Raw genomic sequence first — 23,886 nt, forward strand, 5'->3', positions numbered from 1 at the left:
GTGGCTGTGACCCAGGCAGCACATTCCCATTGTCCTGTCCCTAAATGACCATGTCACGTGAGCCCTGGGGTAAGACCCAGACCCTGGCCCAAGCTATAGAAGCTATAGCACCACTGCCAGCAACCTGCTGGGGAGGGACCAGAGCTTCCAACAATTTGTGTGACTAAAAAAAATTATGTTCACGTAAGTTTTATTCAGATAATTTGCTGTATTTTTAGTTCACCTTTAAGGCACATATAGATTAATTCACCACCACATTAGAAATCTCATTTGCTACAAACCTGTCAATAATCAGTACTGAGTCTGAAAGTTCCTGGTAACATTAAAAGTGACCAGAAGTGGCACTTCTGCTCTCAAGGCCAAAGCCAAAGAAACTGCTTGTTCCAAAGACTACCGAAACTTTCCAGTGCCTACAATAGAGCTTAGCATTATCCATCAGACTTTAATAGTTACAGAAAGCTGCTTTGGGGACTTAATTCTCAATAAAATATATCCAAGTCTACTCAATAGTATGCGACGTATGGGCCGCTCAGCATTAAGACTGATGGAACCGTGAGCTTCCCTTGCAGCAAACCGCTGCCAGTTAAAGCCACTGATCCAGCTAACTGTGCCCACTCCTCTGGCACAAAGTAACTAATTCTTGGAAACATTGCATGCAGTGTAACTCTCTCCCAAAGTCACAGGCCTCCAAGTTACAACCGCTTCAGAAAACTCAGGCCCCCATAACTCCTGATTATAGGGCTGCCACCAGACAGTCATTCTTCAAGGTCTGGAGGTTTATAAGGCAGCATTTTGGCTGCCTGCGGGTCTCCCACAGGTGCATTTCCACAGAATGCCTCCACACTGACCACAGTGAAATGAAACACCCTGTTCCTCCCTAGAGAATAATGCAGGGCTGTCTGAACTGAGGAACCTGTCCAGGCAGGTACTGGCAGGTGCACAGACCCTCGTGAGATGGTGCAGAGGGCTGTCCTCTGGAAAAGTGACTGTGGTGACTACTGAGGCAGCGCATAACTAAGAGTGGCCTCCCTGTGTGCTTTACATCTCTCATCTTCAATTTCCTCACCCAGAAAATAAAGGGATAAGTCAGACGACATCCAAGGCATTCAGTTCCAGAACTCAGAGGTTCCGTTATGAATTCAGCATTAATTTGCTTCTCAGATTAGTCCTCCCCTAGAAAATCCCTAAGGAAACAGGGCCCGGGTGAGATGAACGGGGGAATGTTAGGTACATACAGTGGGGCTGCCGAGAAGGGTGGGCTAGCTACTAAGAGTCAGGAGTACTGGGCTGGCAGATACACCTCACACAGGTGGTGAATAACAGATCGAGGGGTGGTCTGATCTGCACTGCTTTTTGGGCGTCAGACGTGGCTTTCCTATCTTAATATCCAGGAAGTAGGGAAAAACAGAATATCAAAAGTATGCCCTGAAAACTGTCTCTTCAGAAAGGGAATAACCCCACTCCTTAACATCTTCTGAAGGAGTCACTCATCATCTGCACAAAAACCTAACTGGAAGGTATGAAGTTAAATAGGATAAATGCATTATCTTACGAACACCTCATGTATTTTCTTTTAGGTCTCTTAGGACATCTCTGTTTACAGGCAGAATGCAAAATTTTCATTTTTAAAAATTCCAACCTCTTTCAAAAATATTACTAGTCAGACGACTAAGAAAAGAGATGTTTCTGAGTTCTTCCAACTAGATACAAAGACTTCCACATGACTTCTGGGATGAAAAAGTATCTCCCACCAGCACACGGGGCTGGGCGCTGTGGCCTTCTTAGCACATGCTTCCCCATCACTTCCACTCACCAGGACACGTCACAGCCTGCTGGGCCTGCCCCTCACATATGGAAAACAAGGTGTTTAGGATGAGCCCTATATTTAATCTAAATGAAGCTGGTAGGCACTTTTGCTTCCGTGGTTAGTGAATAAATGGCCTATGCCAAACCAACAAAGAAAGAAAGAAAGGTGGTATCTCCTTTTTCCTCTGGGGGTGAAGAGTGCAAGGAATATCGCTTACATCTGCTTTGCAGCCTGGAGAGAACAGGCAGTTCGGAGAGTCCCATCCCGAAGAATAGTTACACTTCACAGGAGTGCAAGTCTTAAAAGGCTCTGCATTCACTGTGGGTGCTTGTCTACAAGCACACACTCAAGTCTGTTCTTCCTGGGTTCTGAAAGAGCAACCAGCCAGGTATAACACAACTGCCTCATCTTTAAAAGAGATCATGCAAACTCCTCTCCTTCCTCTCTTAAACCTAAACAAGAGATATGGTAGGAAAGAAGAGCCCAGTGAGGTCTCAGGCAGTTTTATGAAATCAAAATCCCTAAAGCTGGGATTAGTTATTGATTTTGGACTTTATTTAGTCAAAGTAGAGGCATGCTGATAGAGGTATCCCACCTCTATCACTTACCAAGTGTATGGCCTTGGCTAAGTTACAAAGCCACCCCGTACCTCAGTCTCCCCATCTGTAAAGAAGAGCTGATAAGCATAAAGCCCACAGCAGTGCCTGGCCCATAATAACTGTTCAATTAACAGTAGCTTTTAGTTGCAGCCATGAAAATGATAGGTCAGCCTAAGGTTGTGTCTGCACACATCACACCCATTCGCACCAATGCAGCTTTAAACTGTTTTTGCCCTTTTTGTGGGGAGGGGATAAAAGCTTTCTAACTTCAACTACAACCTTCCCCGTAGAAGTCAGGGCTCAGGGACCTTATCCTCAAAACCAAAGGCCTCCTCTACAGCCTCCCAGAAGGGATTTCTGAAGAGAGGTCGAGCAGATTGATGTCCCTGATTTCCATCTTCAGTTCTGGGCCATAGGAGCTGAGGACTCAGATCCCTCTGATCCTTGGGCTGGGAGCCAAGCCTTCTACACGGCTGCCAGGCAAGCTTTTTCTTATGAGCCAGATTGTTCCTTAAGGCACTTTACTCCTCTGTAAATGCGTCCTTAATGTCAGAATTTCTTCCAACATACACCACCACCACCCCATCCCCCAAACATGCAAGCAGCAGCCCATCTTTTAGGAAAACCAAAATGGAAGTGAACTAACATGTTCATTTCCTCTGTGAGCAGTGGCCGCTTTGGGAAGCATCCCACCGCCGCAAGCGCTGAGATTCCCACCAGCTGACTGACCTCTGACTTCTTTGAAAGGCCTGCGCGCTCCTGGAGCCCAGTTTTGAATTCTGCTCACGGTGTTAAGGTCACCATATTTCGGACTCTCCTCCAAATTCTGGCTCCAGACGTTAAGTCTCCCAATGCAGCTTTCCCCACCACTGCGCGAACCTTCTGATGTTCCAGCACCTGGACCTGCCTTCTTGCTCCTTCCCAAGACTCTTGGTGAATCTGAGGAGACTAACTTGCCTGCCCTCCCCATTCCTGAGAAGAAAACCCAGACTACTGTCCCTCTGAAGTTCAGCACCCAAGCCACGTCATCTCGGATAGAGCTTCGTGGAGGAAAAGGTATGCTACTAACAGCAGAAGAATTTGTAATCCAAACTAATCCTGGTTTGTTGTTTTTTTTAAGTGTCAGATATAAGAGTATTTATGAATCTCAGGCAACATTCTGAAGCAGCTGCTAGGAGGTCCTGAAATGAACTTCCAAGACCTGGCCAACTGACTGTTCTTTGCACTATTTATATTCCTAAAGCCATCAGCTGTGTTTGATATGGCTGATCATGAGGCCCTGTTTAATGGACTCCAGAATCCAGGGATACTGACAAGCAACAATAACTTGTTTTTTAGGGCTTCCCTGGTGGCACAGTGGTTGAGAGTCTGCCTGCCGATGCAGGGGACACGGGTTCGTGCCCCGGTCCGGGAAGATCCCACATGCCGTGGAATGGCTAGGCCCGTGAGCCATGGCCGCTGAGCCTGCGTGTCCGGAGCCTGTGCTCCGCAACGGGAGAGGCCACAACAGTGAAAGGCCCGCGTACCACAAAAAAAAAAAAAAAAAAAAAAAAAAACCAACACTTGTTTTACCTGGCTTCACCTGTGGTGGGAGAGGCCATGTGTCCTGCAGGACTCTGGGCCAAGATGCACGTGCCGCCTCCTTGCCAATGCCTCGCCTCGACCTCAGCACGAAAGCAGCATCACCTTCCCCTTCACTTCACTCACCCTCTCACACTGATTACACCCAGCACATTTTAATCTTATCTCTCTCCCACATGTCCCACGTCTGTCTGTGGATGAGTCAGGCGACTGACTACTCCCCCTGTCCAACGCTGGTCTTAAACTAGGAACATTCCCCAAAGACCAAAACAAACAAGCACGGGGAAAAGATCACAAAACTATAAGAATCCAACCTAAACGTGAGTCCTCTGAACACAGTATACACACTAGGATGAACACGTAACTTCCTCTGTGCACCTGAGTGCATCGTCTATTATTGTTGTCTTGGGGAGGGGGGAGGTTGGTGCCCTTGACTGCACAGAAAGCTACACAGCAATAAGGATCTGTGCAAAGTCTATTCTAGGGCTAAGAACTCTGTTACATCTCCACAGATACCACTGCAAGCTCTCTGTTCATCTTTTCCTACTCTTATCAGGCCTCTGAAGTTAAGATGGCACGAAAAATTTGATTTTTGACTCCTAATCTGTACCCAGAAGAATTCTGGACTCCGCAAATGACTAAAAGCAGAGATTCTCAAACTTCAGCTTGCAGCAGAATTACCTGAACACCTTGTGACAGCACAGATTGCTGAGTCCAGACTTTCTGATTCAATATGTTTGGGGTGAGCCCAAGAATCTGAATTTCCAACAGGTTCCTAGGTGATGATGCTGGTGTGAAGACGATGCTTTGAGAAGCACTAGCTTAATGAATCAGAACATGGTAGAACCCTCTAGTATATCAGATTAGGTTGCACAAAGAGTGAGTTTCTGTGTCTCAGATTTCAAGAAACATACAATGACTCAAAATAGCACCATCTCTTCTTAGGAATGCCTGAAAACTTCAAAATTAGTTAACTAAGGTCCAGTGGAGACTAGAAAAATGAGTGGGGGTTGGAAAATTTTAAAGACACCACATTCATTTACACAAAAGAAAGTAGAGAGGAAATCCTAAACACAGTTTATTAAACAACGATGCCCTTGTCTTAGAAGCCAACTGTTCTCTTAGATCCCAATTTGATAGCGTTCCTTCCTTTTTATATGGAGCTTCCAGGGAGCAAACTCTACCTTGTAATCTCCCCATGGAGAATAGGGTGGAAATAGGCCTAAAAGTCATTACTAAATTGGTTGATAACTTCCACAGCCAAAATCTCTCATTTTTCTAAGACAGTGTTCTCAACCCTAACTGTACATTGTAACTACGTGGCAGCTTTAAAAAATATAGATGCCCGGGCTCCACACCTAGAGGTTCTGACCTAATTGGTTTCGGATGGGACCTCGACACTGATGTTTTCCAAACCTTGCCCATGATTCTCAAATACGGCCAAGACTGAAAGCCACTGATGCAGGAGGAAGGTCACAGAGAAATAATGGGTGACGGGAAAGAGAGAAGAAGGGCAGTAAGACCTCTTTAGATAATGTCTAATGACACAAAACAAGAAAGAATGGGAAAGCAGCTGGGAATGACTAGGAAAAGTAAAACTGAGGCTCTTAGATTCTGAGACTACCTAAGGATCAACACAACACTGGCAGTCTTAGGTTCAAAAATCAGAAACAGCTAGATAATCAAGGAAGTACCCTCAACTGCCAAAGACATGGCAACAGTCCAAAGGACATATCAGGAAACCTTTTTTAAAATGGTACTATTTCTTTTCAGAAGAGTTAATAACTAGGAACTTGAGGCAAAGAGCTTTAAATGTCTCACAAACAAATCCTCTAAACGTTCAACTTGGAAATCATGCACCGGAAAAACAATAAAATGTATCACTGAGCAAAGTTAAATGTTTTTCTTTTCCAAAAGGGAGGCAAGAGGGAAGAGACTGCAGCAGTAACTCTCAGAGCCCTTGGTAATTGAACTTATCTCCCCAGTAACCACACTGACAAGTGAGTTTTCAAAGTTGTAAAATCGTGTGATGCAGATGATAAAACGAAGATAGAGTTATTTTCTTCTCTTCCTTCTTGACTAAGCACAGATGCATGAGGTAACAAGCCGGAAAAGATATCTGAAAGCTTTATGATTCTGTTTAAGGCAGAACGATGAACACAAAACAGACCAGTTAGAAGAATGCAGTGTTGGTGGTCGGTGGACAGAGCAGGGAATCTCAGCGCAGGTAACGCAGACAGACGTCAGGTGAAAATTATCTTTGCTCACAACAGGACAAACACTGGGAGAGCCCAGAGAGAAAAACCAGATGTTATCCCACTGCGCTAACAGTTAAAACTATCCATCAATTTAAAGCCTTTGATGTGATTAGAAAACCAAGATGTGGGAAAATCTGCATCTTAAAAATGAGAATAGTAATTTTTGATAAAAACATTCACTTGTTAAGTCATTATGTTAAAATCAGTTGGGAAGATGGTAGCTTTCACTAACACCTTAAGTTAGCTTTCCTAATTTGACACATGGTACTCCACTTAATTCAGTACTGACTGCCCACAAATTAACTTGAAGCATTCCCTGATTTTATGAGACGATCAGAATAAACCGCTCCCTCCTCCCAAAGAACACCTACTAAAAGATGCCTACAATCGGATGCCAGGGAATTCCCCTGGCAGTCCAATGGTTAGGATTCCACACTTTCACTGCCGAGGGCCTGGGTTCAATCGCTGGTTGGGGAACTAAGATCCAGCAAGCCATGCAGTGCGGCCAAAATATACTGGATGATAAATTTCACCTTGGCAACTAACATGAAGGTTGAATGTGGTAAAGCCTAACATATGGCCCAGATCACCTAGACTTTCAGCCTGAAAAAAAGGATCTTTCTTGGAAAGGAAGGGGACTAAACAGGACTGATTTAGATAATTCAGTTCAGCAGAGGACATGCATCTATTCAAATAGAAGGCTGTAAGCTTATCTGTATTGGACAGGGTTGTAGATAGAAGGTCTGATCCAGGTCACTAATTTCAAGAAACAGTATACTAGCTCACCTAGGAAGCTATCTATCAGGAGCTTAAGAGCCCAAGCGTGCTAAAGCAAGCATGCTCACACCCATGTCAGCTGGAAGACAACTTTAAAAGAATCAAGCCCACAACATTTCCAAGGCACACTCTGGGTTTCTCAGGGTTACACAAATGATGCACCCCAAATAAATGATCATTGTTTTTTTTTTAATTAATTAATTTTTATTGGAGTATAGCTGCTTTACAGTGTTGTGTTAGTTTCTGATATACAGCAAAGTGAAGCAGCTATATGTATACATATATCCCCTCTTTTTTGGATTTCCTTCCCATTTAGGTCACCACAGAGCATTGAGTACAATTCCCTGTGCTATACAGCAGGTTCTCATTAGTTAGCTATTTTATACATAGTAGTATATATATCTGATCATTGTTCTTTTAAAGAAATTCAGGAGAATGCTTGGACTCAGAGTTTCAATTTTTTACTTTTTTAAAAAAAATGACCTTGCTTAAAATGTAGTCTATGGGCCACTATTTACATGATAGGTATATTCACATATGGCAAATTGATGCTGTTAATGGGACTATTCTGACAAATAACTAGTGAATAATGGTATATCCCTTCTCATCCTACCGCCTGGTGAAAGAAGAAGAAAAACAAAAAGTATGAAGGGTGCGAAGCAGCCGCATGGCACAGGGAGATCAGCTAGGTGCTTTGTGACCACCTAGAGGGGTGGGATAGGGAGGGTCCGCCGGAGGGAGATGCAAGAGGGAAGAGATATGGGAACATATGTATACGTATAATTGATTCACTTTGTTGTAAAGCAGAAACTAACACACCATTGTAAAGCAGTTATACTCCAATAAAGATGTTAAACAAAACAAAACAAAAAAAAACAAGTCCTTGATTTGGAAATGAAGGCTGCCATGAAGCCCCAGAACAGCTATCACATAAGGTAAAAATTCTAGAAGAAATATACAGCAAAACAGAGTTTTAAATTAGGTAGAATTTGTTTTTTTAACATCTTTATTGGAGTATAATTGCTTTACAATGGTATGTTAGTTTCTGCTTTATAACAAAGCGAATCAGCTATACATATACATATATCCCCATAGGTAGAATTTTTTTAAGGAATTTATCAACAAGAAGTTCTAATGGAGAGATCTAGAGAAAGTGTTTTTACTTTATGAAACCCTTACAGCATTAGAAGAAAAACTATACTGAGTTTTTTTTTTTTAATATTAAGTAAACTAAAAATGAAAATAAAAAAGAGAAAGGACAGGAAGGTGAGCAGGAGGCTTTAAACATCACTCAGACAAGCTTAATGTGAAATATGGAACCGAGGCAATTATCTAGATAATTTATGATGAAAGAACTATCATTTTTGAAATTAATTATTAGGACACTTTAGGGAAAAAGGCAGTTTTGAGATTTGAATTATGCGAATCAACGGCTTAACTCTCCACTTGATCTTTTTAATGTAGTACCAATTTTCAAGGAGACATCTAACAAGTTGTACTGGATATAATTTTATGCCCTGCTTCAACTTCAGGCCTATACCCAGAGTTGTGCCTTTAAAAGTCCACAGAGGCCAAGGCCGCCTTCTTCACAGCTGCCTCTGGCCCCGTCACCCTCCCCCACACCCTGGCTGTATTCAGCTATCAGGCAGAGCCATTCTGCCTGCTCCACGTTTATCACGGGGTTTCAGTCTATCTTCTGGACACTCTCCAGACACTACTCACCTATCTTTACTGTGAAACTGAGAGTTCTAAAATTTTTTCCAACACACACACGGGATTAGTGTTCTGCAAGCCATATTTTTTCTCAGGGGGCATGGGTGCTACATTCCTATGGCCAATTAAAAGCATCATTTTAGGTCCTACTCATACATATTTTACCTTGAAGACAAAATCAGTAAGCTCCTTAATAAGATAAACACTTTAACCTGGCCAGCCACTTGCATTATGCAACATTTTCTGTTTCTGTCTTAGTACCTGCTTTTAAACCTGTTAGTGACTACATTGCAAAGGGTCGACCACCTCACAAAATATGCTTAATACCTTTAATTATGAGATCTGATTCAGCAACCACACTTCCGCCAGAAACTTCTTATAAATGTTGGTTTTTTTTTCCCCCTGAAATCTGTTTTTCTTGGTGGTATTATCTCTGTCCATCTACCTACCCAAAGCCTACAGAAACAGAGATATTCTGTTCTACCAAGGCAGAAATTTCTCAGAGACAAAAGCCCAACCCAAAGGATTTCCACACACCATGTATCACTCTATTAGTTCTCAATACTAATACACTATGTATCTGACCCACGGTAAACCATGGTTACACAAGGCAGTGTCCAAACAGAAATGAGAATCCCCAAATCAAACTCTCCCACTAAAAGCCCAGGCACTGTCTGGATTCTTAAAATTAGTAGCTCATGCAAAATCAGAGGCAGGAGCCTAAATCATGGGTCTCTGTCCACTCCCCCAACAACACAGAGATGGGTTAGTTACCCAGAGTGAGCCACAGTTCAGAAGATAAACATTCAAAACAGTATTCTGAAAGATTAATAATGGGATTGATGGTAATATATATAAAGAATGTGGCACACAGTAGCAACTTACAAAATGGGAACTATTTAATTTTACTGCTGTCTCACCCCTACCAAGAGACCCACCTGCACTCAGGAGGCAGCAGAACATACTAGAAAAGGCAAAAGTTCAAAGAAATCTGGGTTTGAATCCCAAGCAATTTACTTAAACCTCTCTGAACCACTTTCTTGCCTTTAAATTGGGATTTATATTTAAATGCCTATCATGTAGGATCAATATTAAATGTAAAAAACCTAGCTGAGTAATTGGCACATAGTAAGTGTTCAATAAATCAGTTACTACTACTATTATTATTATTATAACTAGGCTTCAGAATATCTTGCGTCAACTCCTCTTTTTATTGTAAAAACAAAACTGTGCTTCCAGTTGACTTATAACCCTGGCTCCTTTTCCCAAAAATATCATTTTGAAATATGAGAAAAAACAGATGCAGATTCTTAAATACTTCTGAATAATTCATCCCAAACACCTACGAGGTACCTAGAAAATACCTGCTGCTACTTGGATGAGGACAACCACTCTATGTTCTATGCTCCATTGGAATTGTTGGGTTTTGTGGACATAAATGTATACAGAGGGGACGGGAGCCTGAAGGCTCAAGTGTGTTGAGACTCTGAAAGGCCTTGAACCAAGCATAGGAGGAGCTGAGGGGACTCCAGAGGGATTCTGGATTAGCCTTACTGCCACCATGGATGGCAGTGAAACCGATGGGGCTCCATCTTCTCAAGCCTGACTGGGACATGGAAGAGAGAATTCTTCAAAATTCACTGTCCTTTCGCTGAGGACCCAGGCTGCTCCCTGCCCTTAAAGACTGACGGCCCTAGACCAAATCGCTCAGCCAGAACTTCATGGCCCTAGAGTAAACCTCAAGTCCACACTCCACAAGCACAGCCATTCCACCAGCTTCACGAAAGAGGCCCAAAAGTAGAAATTGAGTAAGGAGAGTGGGAGGGTTAGGGAAGGAGCCCAGAATAGAGAAGGACGAGTTGTAGCAGTTCTCACTGGGAAATCAGGGGAATTCATGCCTCCCTTCTGTGCCTCAAAGCAGGATGAAGAAAGAAGAAATTTAAATTACCAGAAAGTAGCCTATCAATGATTAACATTTTAATCTCAATGAAACTTTTTTTTGCCGGGGGGGGGGGGCAAAATATGTGAAGGGGCTCAAAAGATACAAATTTCCAGTTATAAAATAAGTAAGTCCTGGGGATGTAATATACAGCATGGTGACTGTAGTTAATATTTGTATATCTGAAAGTTGCTAAGATAGTAAATCTTAAAAGTTTTCATTACAAGAAAAAAAAATGTTCACTAGACTTACAGTGATGATCATTTTGCAACACATATAAATACCAAATCATAATGTTGTACACCTGACACTAATAATATTGTATGTCAGTTATATCTCAATTTAAAAAAATAAAATAAAACCTTTTTATTCTTCTCTTCTATCTACAACCCTTCCTGTCCCTCTCTTCCACCCCTGTGCTTCTGTGTTTGTTTCCTAGAGCTACCATAACAAATTACCACAAACTTAGGGGCTTCAAACAACAAAAACTTATTCTCTCACAGTGCTGGAGGTTAGAAGTACAAAATAAAGGCACGGGCAGCACCATATGCTCCCTCTGAAGGCTCCAGGGGAGGATCCTTCCTGGCCGCTGCCTAGCTTCTGGTGTCTCCCAGCGGTCTGATGCTCCCTGGCTTGTAACTGCATTGCTCCAACCTCTGCCTCAGCCTTCATGCAGCCTTCTCTGCATCTACCATGTCCTCTCCTCTCCTCTCCTCATAAGGATACAAGTCATTGGATTTAGGGCCCACACTAATCCAATATGACCTCATCTTAATTTAACTAACTACCCCCGGAAAAGACCCTATTTCCAAACAAGGTTACATTCTGAGGTTCCAGATGGACATGAATTTGGGGGAGATACTATTCAACCCAGTACAGCTGCCAAATGAAAATAAACCACCACCACCAAAATATGGGGCAAAGTGGAGGGAGATGACAAATTACAGCTTCACAGAACTACAGAACTTGAGATGATAAAAATGTCAAAGTTATCATCTCCAGTGGATCCATAACTACTAAATCTGAATTGGGAATAATGTAGCTTTTGCCTTTCTCTCACCCACAGGAAAATGAAATCTTGGAAAATATCAGAAGTCTCAATCAAAAGAGCACTAAAACACAGAACCATCCACTGACCCAGACACTTGACATACTGTGAAGTTTGGTATCAGGTATAGATGAACATTCACATATATTATCAAGAGTGGAGTAGCAAAAAGATGTAAGCCAGGGGAAGACACTTTTCAGTTAAAAACACTTTCATTTAACTATTTGGGGATGCGAATTGGACCATGGGTCTTAGAAGACCAAAGTTTCCTCTTAAAAAAGTTACCTTGGGTTTCTAAACACTCCCTCCTCCAAATTATCCTTTTCTAACAATGACATAAGCCTACACGAAAGCACATTAGAGTTCTTTTTTTTGTTTGTTTTTTTGCGGTACGCGGGCCTCTCACTGTTGTGGCCTCTCCCGTTGCGGAGTGCAGGCTCCGGACGCGCAGGCTCAGCGGCCATGGCTCACGGGCCCAGCCGCTTTGCGGCATGTGGGATCTTCCCGGACCGGGGCACGAACCCGTGTCCCCTGCATCGGCAGGCGGACTCTCAACCACTGCGCCACCAGGGAAGCCCTTTTTTGTTGTTTTTAACCAAGGTATTATTTTAGCTATGTGGGGAAAAGAAAACTTGAGATCAGTTTAAAGACTTGGGTACTCCCTCTGCTGGCTCTAAATTTAAAGAAAATTCTCAAAGGTTTCAAGAGCCAAGTTATTAATTTCACTAGACATCCAAAACACAAGGAAAAATATGATGTGGATTCTCCCACACATACACACGCAAAAGTCTTCGAAGAAATAAATAAGAAATTACAAAACACATACTGAAAACTGCCAAAGGCATCTGTTGGGTTTATTACGGGTTCACTCCAGAGGAAAGCTAACGCATTCGCTTATCTGCATGTGGCAGGGGCCACTTCTGACCTTGGCTTTGCCCCACAAGCGTGCCACAGCTTTCCTTGCTCTAAGCTCACCTCTCCACTGCAGGCCAGGGGTGCATCTGGACACCCAGGCATGGTGAGCCCCCAGAAGATAACCTGGCTTCTTCACCACAGACACAATTTTAGAAGTAGCAAATTAGTGCAGGTACCACAGGCCACCAGAGAACTTAGTCTACTTCACTTTGTAATGTTATCCCATAGTAGGGACTAACACACTCCAGAGAAAAACCCTCAAGATTAAAACCACAAAAAAAGGTCCAAGTGAAAATGCACACTCTTGGGTGAAAAAAAAAAGCCCAGCTTAAACATACTCTAATTATACATTTGTGTTTCACCAGGAAGGAGTGATACATCACAATATTCTACAGATGCTTGTTATTATACTTCTTTTTCCAACTGGGGAAACTGCAATACTGAGAAATGAAAGTTGTTCAGTCAAGAATAAAATGGTTAGATGCTGAGCCTGTCTGGGCAGTGATGCAATCAGAATTGGGATCTTCTATGATAATCACTATCTGAACCACCTATTCAGAAAACTACTTCGGAAGAGCTGCAGACTAGCCCTGGAAAGGTCCAGCTCAGACCGCTCGCTATCTCTTCTTCCTTCATATGTGACTTCTATTTTCCAATCCATAAATAAAAAACCTCAAGTACATCTAGGATTTATACCCCCAAATGCAGAACATTATGGACAACTTAGTTTTTACACCACAGCTCTGATCCTGTAGTGGGTAAGTATGTACGTTTTAGGCTGAACAATGCCATGGTGACTCTTTCTAGACAGTCATATTGATGCTGCATAAAGTGGGGTCCACACACAGAGGGAAGACTTGATTTCAACCTTCTCTTAAGGAAAAGCCATCCGAAGATCAGGTTTCCCTCAGTTTCTGTGATGGGTAGTGACTGGCACTGATGAAGTTTTCAAGGACCTCTACACTAGAACTGCAGAAATAAGACACTACAAGAAATGCCTTAGATAGCAGAGCATCATTTCATAATTACACTACATCATATCGACACCAACGCTACAAGGTCTGGGCCACCTTCATAGCTACAAGTATCCAAAAGATTCTACACGTGACGTCACCCCACTCCTGAGTCACGTCATTCCCTTTCAGTGTCACTGTCCCAGAACAAGGCTAAGCTCATGGGCTGAGGACGTAATGATCCCAAGAGTAGATCCCAGCATCAGAAATGCTTTTGTCTGTTAGACACCTTCCTTGCTTTCAAGGCTTTTACACTGCAGTTGAGAATATACAGGAGTCACAGAAAAATGGCAAAAGGAACAGACAGGAGTCAGAGGGTGGGCAGGGTAGGGTGGGGTTGAGAGAGTAGGTTTTTCCAGCAAGGTGAGTGGAGAGTGCTGATGCAGAATGCAAAGAGAGAAACACAGCTACTGTCCTGCCAGCCAGCCTAGAGGATGGGGGAGGGGAAGCAGAGGACAGAAAATGAAGTAAGAGTTTGCAGAAATGGAGATGACTCGAACAGCTGTGAAACCACAATGGTTAGTAACAGATATTACAGAACACTAGTGCCCTGGGTTCAGTTCACACAGACACTCTTAACTCCACCCCTGCTAGCTGTGGGTCCCTGAGGTAGTCCCTCATATGCTCCTGGCCTGTTTCCTCACTTGCAAAATGAAGTAGTTAGATGATTTTTAAGACTTCGTTTAGTTCTGAATTTGAGGCAAGAAGCAATACAGATGATTCGACTGCATCAAGGCTCCACATCCACTCCGACAGGCCGGTCCTATAGCCCACGGTCCTACAGCCCCACAAGACAGAATTGGAGACCCCAGATTAGTCCAGGGCCACAGGCATGCTCTAATCCGGGTGGGCCTGGGAAGGCCCCAGCTTCTCCCAAACAGACCCAAACTGCAGGAGCCATGTGACAGCAGCCTTGCATCTCCAAAGCAAGCTGAAGATGATCTGCAGAGAGCTAAAAGCCAGCTCCAAGCCAGAGCTCAACTTCGACTTTTCCGTTTGCTGGTAACTTCTCTGCAGAGAGCTGAAGCACTAAGGAAAGTAGAAGTACAGAGGGGAAAAAAGGCAAAGAGAAGGGACAAGTTTACAGAGCACAGATTTGCATGTTTATTTTCTGTCTTCCCCCAGGAGAACACGAACTCCTATGAACTGGAACCTTATCTGCCTTGTGCTACCACTACATCCCTGGGCCCGGCAGAACGCCCTGCAAACTGTATGCCATTGAACGCCCTGCAAACTGTATGCCGTTGATACATACTTGCTGAATGAATCAAATGGCATGAAATGCAAACGGGTAAAAAGGTTTTCTTTCCAATCTTTTACTCACTTACTGTACGCCAGCTGTATCATCCACTGATACTAACCCACCTACATATGTGTCATCCCCAGCTCCTTCTATAGCAGCAAAAAGCCAAAGTGGTCTTCAGGGCTCCTCTATTTGTGATACAGGAAACGGTGAGGAGAAAAATGAGGAGTCAAAAATAGGAGCAAGTCTGTTCCTCACAGACAAGATGAATGAGCATGAAAACAAAACAAATTCCATATTCTCTCCAGCCCAGGGAATCTGGAATCTGATCAGCTATGGGTAATTTGGGTACCTCCCCAGAAGGCACTGGCCTAGAAAGTCTTATCTTTGCATTTTTATAAAGATCTTTGGATGAATGGTGCTAAACTTTTTGCAAACCAAGTAAATGATTTTTTAGTGGGACAAGGCTTCTTCATTAATTTTCCAAATAAAAATACCTTGCAGGTTTTAAGTAAGCATCACGAGTATTAAAAAGTTTAACTACAAGATGTTCTTCTATGGTGTCATTCTCTTAAAATAGAACCCTCCTAAAAACTCCTAAAAATAAGTCTGCATAGTTTCATTTCATTTTCGAAGAAGGAGATAAACATATCAAAACAAACAGCTTCTTTTTAAAAGAGTCTCTCTGCTACACGGGGCTCACCGATCAAAGTCTAAAAGGGCCAATTTCTTCACTTCACAGGTCGATGACACAGCTTTGAAAAAGAAAAAAAACAGTCCCCCTGGTGTACTGCTGCTGTAGAAAGAGGAAGTATGTTAGTTGAGAATCACTGACGAAGACAGTACTGCCAAAGGAAATTACAAAACAGCATTTTAGCAACAGGGGCCAAGCTGAAGACGGATCCCTCATACATGGCATGACCGTAACTGGCCCTTTACTCCAAAAGGTGACTGCTGTCAAAATTAGAGGCCAATATGGAATTATTATGAGTTTGTCATTTTGAAATTGTTAAAAATATTTTTAAACATCAAAGTTGCAGTTAAAATAACATTTTAAACACAGTATGTTGAAAAGGAACTGGGTGCATTCATCTAAAAAGCTAGAACAGTGAGGACATGAGCAAGCTTTATGTGGCGGGTCAGCCCTCATCTTTCAACCTTGGGAAGAATTGGTGAGAGGACACATTCTCACATGAAGGAAGACTCGGTCTCTTGAAGAATCATCCTCTGCAGCAGCAGCAGAAGTCCTCACACAGTATCTTACATTTATGAAATTGTAGGAACCACCACAGAAACTCATGGCTACCTAACGTGACTGTGCCCTGACCCATGGGAACCACAGATGTGTGGACGTGTGTAGGAGAATCAGTAATAAATGGGCCTTACCAGGTAAACTCTGGAGACCTAGAGGTCTGCGTGAGACAGGAGGAAACAGGACAACTCACCAGCTCAATTACAGGTGCGATCCAAGTAAGCTGAATCTGAATTAAAGGAAATGTAACCTTTTCCCCTCTTAACCACGTCTGATTATTCATTTCTACTTTCATGCCCGAGGTAAGGGAACCTGCAAGATAGCCATCACCTTTCTCCCTGGCACAGTTTGCATCCGACAAACTTCAGTTAATCAAGAGCTTCCTCCTTTTGTTAAAATGCTCTCTCTTTTTTGCCTCCTTTGTCACTTCACAGTTCCTAAGTACCCATTCTGATAGGCACCAGACAGCTTTAAAAACACTGCACTCACTCAGCCTCCATCAATAATCATCCATCTTCCGATGCTCAAACAATAACCAACATTTTTTAGATTGAGAAGCAAATATGCTTTTCAGGAAAACAACTCCTACTTACATAAGACTACTCAGTATTTAATAAATAACCTTTAAAAAAGATCAATTTAAAGAGAAAAACAGTGTGAAAAAGAGCTCTAGAACCACGGCTACTAACTACCTCTGTACTAACTAGCTGTGTGACCTTAGAAGAGTCATTAACTTGAAGAATCAGGTTCTTCACCTATAAAATAAGGGGGCTGAAGGAGATCTGCAAACCTCATCCTGGCTGTACATTAAAATCACCTGAGAAACTTCAAAATAAAACTACAACAACCCCACCAACCAATGCCCACACATCAGCCCAGTTAAATCAGGTTCTCTGGGCACTTGTATTTTTTAAAAGCTCTCAGGTAATTCTAACGTGCAACAAGGATTTGGAGCCACTGGTCTCAATTCTGATCTCTAAGGCCTCTTTTCTAATTCAGTCTACGATGTTAGAGTGATAATTCTGGTTACAAGATCTCATAATACAATAGCCCAAAAAGCTACAAAAGAAGTAAGGCCTAGACCCTGCATATTATGCCTATGTGCACACATGTCTAGGAGAGGTTAACCTGAATTCTAGACATTTTTAGAAGTTAAAAACCTGCATGCATTAACTCAGAATGAAAGTAGTGTGGTTTAAATGCACATGCATGCTTCCAAAATGACTAATCATGATAGAAATCAACTCCTGAAACTCGGATGCATGGAAATGGGTCACAATTAGCCCCTGACCTCTCCCTTGTCCCTCTTCTTCCACCCCCCACTAAACCACAAGCACAAAAAAGCTTGGCTATTAGTCATAATCGGAATGTGAAACCAGCAGCCCCAGTTTCAAAGGGCATTCTCCATCATCAAAGATTTGGAAGTTCCTGCATGGCTGCATCTTTTGATAAAGGTCATCTTACAAAAATTCTTCAACTAAATTATATCCCTATAGTCTTCAAGGATTAGTTTTCGTGTGATACTTAGAAACAGAATTGGTGTAAAATTTTCAAGTAAAAATACTCATAGAATATGTGCCCTGTATTAAACATATTAGGGCTGGGCAGTTTCAATTCACAATATTTCTTAAGATTTTAGTTAAAGAAAGATGAGATAACAGAGAAGGAAAAAAGAAACCATGAGACCAAAAATAGTTAGGACATAAAACCACAAAGTTTATGACTAGGTCCAAAATCTCTATTGCAAATCCTGCAAGCTACATGAAAACATAATTAATCCAGTCTCAACTCATGGCTACTTTTGGTAATACCACTTTCTCACATAAATCTTAAATTCAGATACTATAAAAAATTCAAACACTATAAACTGGTATTATCTTTAACTATAAACACGACGCAAGAAACATTACTTGTGGAGTTTAAATTACTTTCACAATCTTAAAAATAATAAAAAAGGTAAAAAACTTTCCTATGTTAACTTTTTAACTAACTTAAAGCTAACTTTTAACTAATAGATTTTCTGCCAAATTCAAAATATGTAGGACTAAATTTCAAGTGTGAGAAATTTGGAAAATATCCCACCACCCACCAAAACCCATCTTCTTAGATCCCATAAATTCACCCCTTCCTAACACTGAACCTTGAGATTAACCCTTACTATCCACTTAGAAACTCAATTTTTAAAGGTATCACATAAGCACTGTTTTAAAACGGAACTCTCATCTGTTTCATAAATATCTCTCATATCACACAACTCATACTCCTTTGCAAAGCAATAAAATTAAATCAAATGCAAGATTCATAATATCAGCATTTGTTCAAGGATGAGATAGATCTGTGGAATAATATCAAAGCACACGTTTTGCTTTTAAAGTATCTAAACAGGCCCTTCCCAATACTAGCCATAAAAAAAATTTTTTAAGGCACTTTGCAAGATTTTTTAAAAGCAAATTAAAAGTCAGTAACACTAAATTCTTTAGCTTTTTCATACACTGACTCTTCTACAGTGTTTCAGTTCTCCGCCTAAGGTCAAATTATTCTTATTTTACACACCCACTGGAATCCAGGAAGTACAGGGTTCCCCAAAGACAACGAAGGAAAGAACAGAAGGAGAAAGCAACTACCTCTTTAATTTAAAAAAAAAAAAAAAAAAAAAAGGCTAACTTGTTAATAGAAGCAACTGACAAACGATATGTATCTCCAACTGCACAAGGCACAGGGCTCTCTTTTGCCTGGTACACATTCATATCTTAGGAGATGGGACCAGGAGGATGAGGTGCAAGAGCAAAGCAGCTGGGTATCAGCAGCCCAGCAGGGGCACAGGAGTTAATCTCTTTGGATGCCCAACTGCAGGAAGTCATTACATCATAGGGCTTTCCACACCTCTCTCCCTACCACGTGTCCAGTGCCCCAAGAGGCAGAAAAGGAGCAGTAGAGAGGCTCTCTTCGGGTTCACTTATAATAATAGGTAGAAGCCATTACAGCCCAGCCCTGCCAGCAAACCTCCCTCCCAAAGGCTTAGGTGAAGCGCCAGGCTCCGGTCCTCCACACCTGGACCCCCTGCCTCAGACAGGGCCAGAGTCCAGGCCTCAGCCGGGAAGCAGCAGGTGCGGCTAGTCCCTGTCGAGGTGGCAGGGCTGGCCCGTTCCAGGTCCCAAATCATCTCAGAGGCTACTCTGAGGCAGGTTTGCTGTTGAGACATCTCTGAGGAATAAAGGTGTCAACACAGGCAAGGAAAGAGAACCGGCCAGGAAAAGGTTTACAACCACTGCTTTTTGTCATGGGATCGATGTGCCTGTGGGAATTAACACCCACAAGCCCGAAACTTGGACACAAGGGTTCTCATACAGCTAGTCACAACACACCATGCTCCTGCGACCTACTGGAAACCACACATCCAACCTCACCTCTGGGCATCGACTCCCAAACACGTCCCCTCACTCCACCCGCAGCGGCCTCGCGTGCACCCACTACCGGGAAATCGACTCCAAAGTTGGCCAAGGACCTACCTCCTCTGCGATGACCCAGGAATCCGGCAAATGCACTCCTGTTCGTCTGTCCTTCCCTCTTCGGCGTCCCTCGCACCCTCTCCTCACCTAGCCATGCCCGAGGCTTCCCCAGGAGCCTCCTCTCCCCCTCCCGCCGCCTGCGCGGCCATCCCCGGGCTCCCCTCCTCCGGGGTCACACAGAACCCCCAAAGCCTCACACCGGAGGCTCTCCCTGCCAACCCCTCTCCCCGGCGCCCGCAGGCGCGCTCCGACGAATCGAAGGCGCATCTCGCAATGCGCAGGAGGCCCGGCGGGTCTGGCCGCCCGCCCCAGGTGGGTACGCACCTTCCAGCCCGCAGAACTGTTGCTGTCGCCCTTATCCTTGAAGTAGGGCACGCAGCGCACCATCCACTCGTAGATCTGGGACAGAGTGAGCCGTTTGTCCGGGGAGCTCTCGATGGCGCGAGTGATCAGGTCGGCGTATGACAGGTTCCCCCAGGCGTTCCGCCGCGACGAGCATTTCCTCGGCTGCCCGGAGCCCCCAGCCGCCCCCGGCTGCGGCGGTGGCAGTGTCTGCTGAGGCTGCAGCGGCGTCTGCGTCCCCCCGCTCAGCGCGCCCGCCGCGGGGGCTGGCCCGGACCCGGGGTCCTGCCCTCCCGGAGCTAGCAGCCGAGCCGAGTCCTCCAGGAGCAGCCCAGAGCCCAGCGGGCCGCCCGCGCAGCCGCCGATCGCCATGGCCGAGTCGGCCCTACCGCCGCCGTCCTCGTCGTCTTCATCGTCCTCCTCCTCGGGGATCATGGAGTCAGCGGCCGCCTCCCCCGAGGGCTTGGCCGGGCTCCCCTGGAGCTCCGGCCTCTGCAGGGGCCACGTACAGGAGCGCGGCCGGCTTTGGGGCTCGAACTCCGGGTCCAGCTCCACTTCGAGCGGAGAGAGCGGGGCCGGGGAGGCCGGCGCCTCTGCCATCTTCGCCGCCCGCCCGCCCGCGGCTCGGGCTCTCGCGCTCTCCTCTCGCGCCGGGGCGGGGTGCGGCGGGGGAGGGACGGGGGCGCCGCGAAGGCTCGGGATCCCGGGCGCCGCCGTCGCCGCTACTGCCGCCGCCTGGGGAAGCACGAGAGAAGAGAGAAGGAGAGTTGGTTATCCCGGGTTGGAGCCCAGTCCTCGGCGAGTCCTCGCCCGCCGCCGCGGCCGCGGCCGCGGCCACCGCTTCCCAATCGCACCGCGCCCGCCTTCCAGGAGCAGGCAGACCTGGAGACGTGCGTCCCGCGGACCTGGCGCAGCAGACTTGGCCCCCCTACCAGGCCGCTGGGGAGACTGGAGCGAATGGACTGGCTCTCACGGGGCACTCCCCACTCCCCCCGCCGCCACCGCGGAAGCTGCAGGTCTCTCCTGGGCTAGGTGGCGGGGCGGGGAAGAAGGGGGAGGGGCGGGGAAGAAGGGGGAGGGGCGCGGGCCGCGCCTTTAAAGCGGGCAGCAGCCGGAGCTGGCGCAGCCCAGCCGTGGTCGGAGCCCGAATCTGGGCGGGCGTGCGTTTGTTTATGTTTCGCTCCGGCCCGCTCAAGTGCTTCCCGCGGCGACGCCGCCAAAGTCTGTGGCGTCTCCGGCTCTTCTCCCAGTCCCTGGCCCTGCCGCCTCCGCGTCCCCCTGCCACCCCCCCTCCTAGCGGAGGGCCCAAGCCCGGGGAAGGCGCGGGCAGCTCCCTTCTCCCCTCTTCGCCCGCGGGCTAAGAGAGTGAACGTGGGTCCGAGAGCAAACGGGCCCTTGTCACTTACAGAAAAAAAGGAAAGAGGGAAGAAGGGGGGCAAGCAGCTTGGCGGGTATTCGCAAAGGGTCGAGCCGAGCAGCAACGGCCACTTTGGGGGTTTGTGTGGTTTATTTTCCCGCGGGCGTCGTGTACTCCACCCCCTTCCCTGTAAAGAGCGAGAGGAGGGGGCAAGTCGGAACGTCAATCTTCCAACAGGTCTGGAAGCACCAAGTCTCCCCGGCCGCCAGAAAACGCGGACCAGCACGTTCATCACCTCCTTGCTCCCGCTGCTGCCATCTTGACAGTTTCCCCCCTTCACTCATGTCCTTTAAAAACACTAGCGGGAGAGAAGAGCGGCGCGCACACCGAGTCACGGGGAGGGAAAAGGGAAGCGCCTGGCCCAGCTCAGAAGCAGATCCGGAGTCACCGGGAAGGCGGCCGACCCGCTGCACAGCTCCGGCGCCTACCTGGATTTCTTCCCTTCAGGGACGAGGGGGGAAAACTCACAATCCCGCGCGGGGCCGGGGCAGGACGAGGAGTGGGCGCGCAACCTCAGCCAAGAAGAGGCGCTCCGGCCGCCGCCGCAGCCCGCCTGAAGAACCGCCTGTCAGCCTGCGCGCTGCTGCCTTCCACATTCCTCCTCCTCCCTTCCACGAGCAGGGCGGCCGCGGCAGCAGCACAAAGTTATAGACACACGCAGGGTGCCTCAACCTAAGCTGACGGCGGGCGGGCGGGTCCCCGCCCAGGGGGAGGGCTGGGCGGCGGGCCCGGGTGTGCTGGTGTGCGTGTGTGTGCGCGCGTGTCTGTGTGCGCGCGCGCGCGCCTGCGCGACCCAGCCCCGCGGAGTCGCGGGCTTGGGTGTGAGGCCGCGCGTCGGGGGCCGGGACTCCGCAGGCTCCAGCAGCGGTCCCCGCCGGGCTCCTCCTCTCTCCCGCGAGCCTCAACGACAACAAAGCGCGGCGCTGGCCCAGGAGAAGAGGGAGAGGGGCCCGCAGAGCCCCAAACCCTCCACCAGCGCAGTCGCGTGGCCTCCCTGACTCGGAGCAGGGCGCCTGGCACCGGGGGGTCCCCAGCTAGCGCGTCCCTCCGCTAGGCTCTGCGCCCGCCCTGGTGTCCGGTTCCCCATTAGAACCCGACACCAGGTAACACCCGAGATAAGATGCTGACCGCAGATGGCAAGGGTTACCTCAGCGTGAAAATACTGGCAAGCGAAGACGTTGGTGCCCTCAGGACTTCGATAAACCGATGCCCTCAGATTTGATCAGGCACCAAGAGGTTTGCACTAACCTAGGACGCTTGACCGCAATCGTGTTTCACTTTTCGTGAATTTCACGGCAAACGAGGGGAGAAGTGTAACTCGGGAGAAAAGCAGATTATTCCACATTCCTTAATGCAAGAACATATTTTGAACAACTGTGAATGGGAAATAATGAGTCTAAGTTTTAAATGACGGCAAAACACCTAATTGTGCATTTTTTACTTTTTAAAAGAAAGATACTCCTTTAGGTTTAGAAAAATATCTTCACAAGTCCTTATCCTACGATCAGTACCCAAAGTCGTTCATTTGTGCACTAAGAATGCAATACATGCGACACGCACACCAAAATTCTATCCGCTTTGGTTTATAAATATCTTTCCCCGCCCCCACCCCCCCAAATCCTTCCAAGTCACTAGAAATATCTTGGACTCCAAAGCGGACTCTGCAACAACCCTGTACACAAAAAGGTCCAACCCAGCGTACCCAGGAATCCGCCCACCCGGCGGACTCCAGGCTCCGGGCTTTGCGCTGAACCCGTCACTCAAGTGACGCGCGGCCCCGCCCCTGCACCAAGCTAGTTCGACGCGTACAAACAGATGATGTCATTGTATCCACAAGCGCGTGACCCGGGATCTCTGCGCCGCGTCGCCATTCGCTGCGCCGCTTACTCGTCAAGCCGCGCCGCTTACTCGTCAAGCCACGCCGCGCGCTGACTGGCCGCGGCCGCCCGTCACCAGGCTCCAGACTCCCCTCTCCGCCCCCCGCCTCCGCCCCCCAACAAATAATAAACAATCGAGTAAAATTCGAAGGAAGGAAGGAGGAGAGGATAGAGAGAGGGCGAACCAGAAGCCAATCCTCCGCGCGCTGATGGGAGGGAGAGTTAAAAGGAGAGGGACGTGAGAGGACCGGGGAGGGGAGGGAAGGAGCAGACCTCAGACGATGTGTCCAGCCGCGATGAGGTGGCATCAGGGGGAGGAAAGTTGGAGAGCATTCTGCGGGGCACGCCTGGTAATACGGGGGGCGCTAGGGCCCGGCAGCGGCCGGTCTCGGGGCTCCTGGGCGGTGCGCGGCCCGCCGAAGGGGCGGAGACTGGGCCGCGCTAGCGCAGCTCGGGCGGAGCCGGCAGACACGTGCGGGAGGAGGGCGGGCGCGCGCGCGGGCGCGCCTCACAGGCTCGCCCTGGGCGCGCGGCACGAGCAGTAGCGCGCGCTTGTTTACCAGCGCACGTGGGTGTTATTTTTAAACGGAATGTTG

The 23,886-nt window shown here is 46.6% G+C and overlaps 1 protein-coding gene across 15 annotated transcripts in view; it reads right to left on the reverse strand.

Annotated features, from left to right (window-relative positions):
* Window positions 1-23,678, reverse strand: part of FOXO3 (forkhead box O3) — a 119,314-nt gene extending 95,636 nt beyond the window's left edge. For 2 of the 15 annotated variants that reach the window (XR_008618389.1, XM_028494584.2), the window contains exons 1-3: window positions 23,564-23,676; window positions 19,979-20,731; window positions 15,597-15,689 (exon numbers count right to left, since the gene is read on the reverse strand). Coding sequence is in view for 9 of the 15 variants with exons in the window: in XM_028494584.2 (XP_028350385.1) it covers window positions 15,630-15,689; window positions 19,979-20,731; window positions 23,564-23,623 (873 nt within the window). In the remaining 6 variants the exon portion in view is untranslated. Of the gene's footprint in view, window positions 1-3,135; window positions 3,419-15,596; window positions 15,690-19,978; window positions 20,732-20,878; window positions 20,942-21,841; window positions 22,057-23,563 lie in introns of those variants that run through there. The other 13 variants (XR_003681510.2, XR_008618388.1, XR_003681515.2 and 10 more) reach the window with 11 other exon arrangements.
* Window positions 23,679-23,886: the final 208 nt, after the last annotated feature.

The sequence above is a fragment of the Physeter macrocephalus genome, chromosome 10, assembly GCF_002837175.3.
Source record: "Physeter macrocephalus isolate SW-GA chromosome 10, ASM283717v5, whole genome shotgun sequence".
Lineage (NCBI taxonomy): Eukaryota > Metazoa > Chordata > Mammalia > Artiodactyla > Physeteridae > Physeter > Physeter macrocephalus.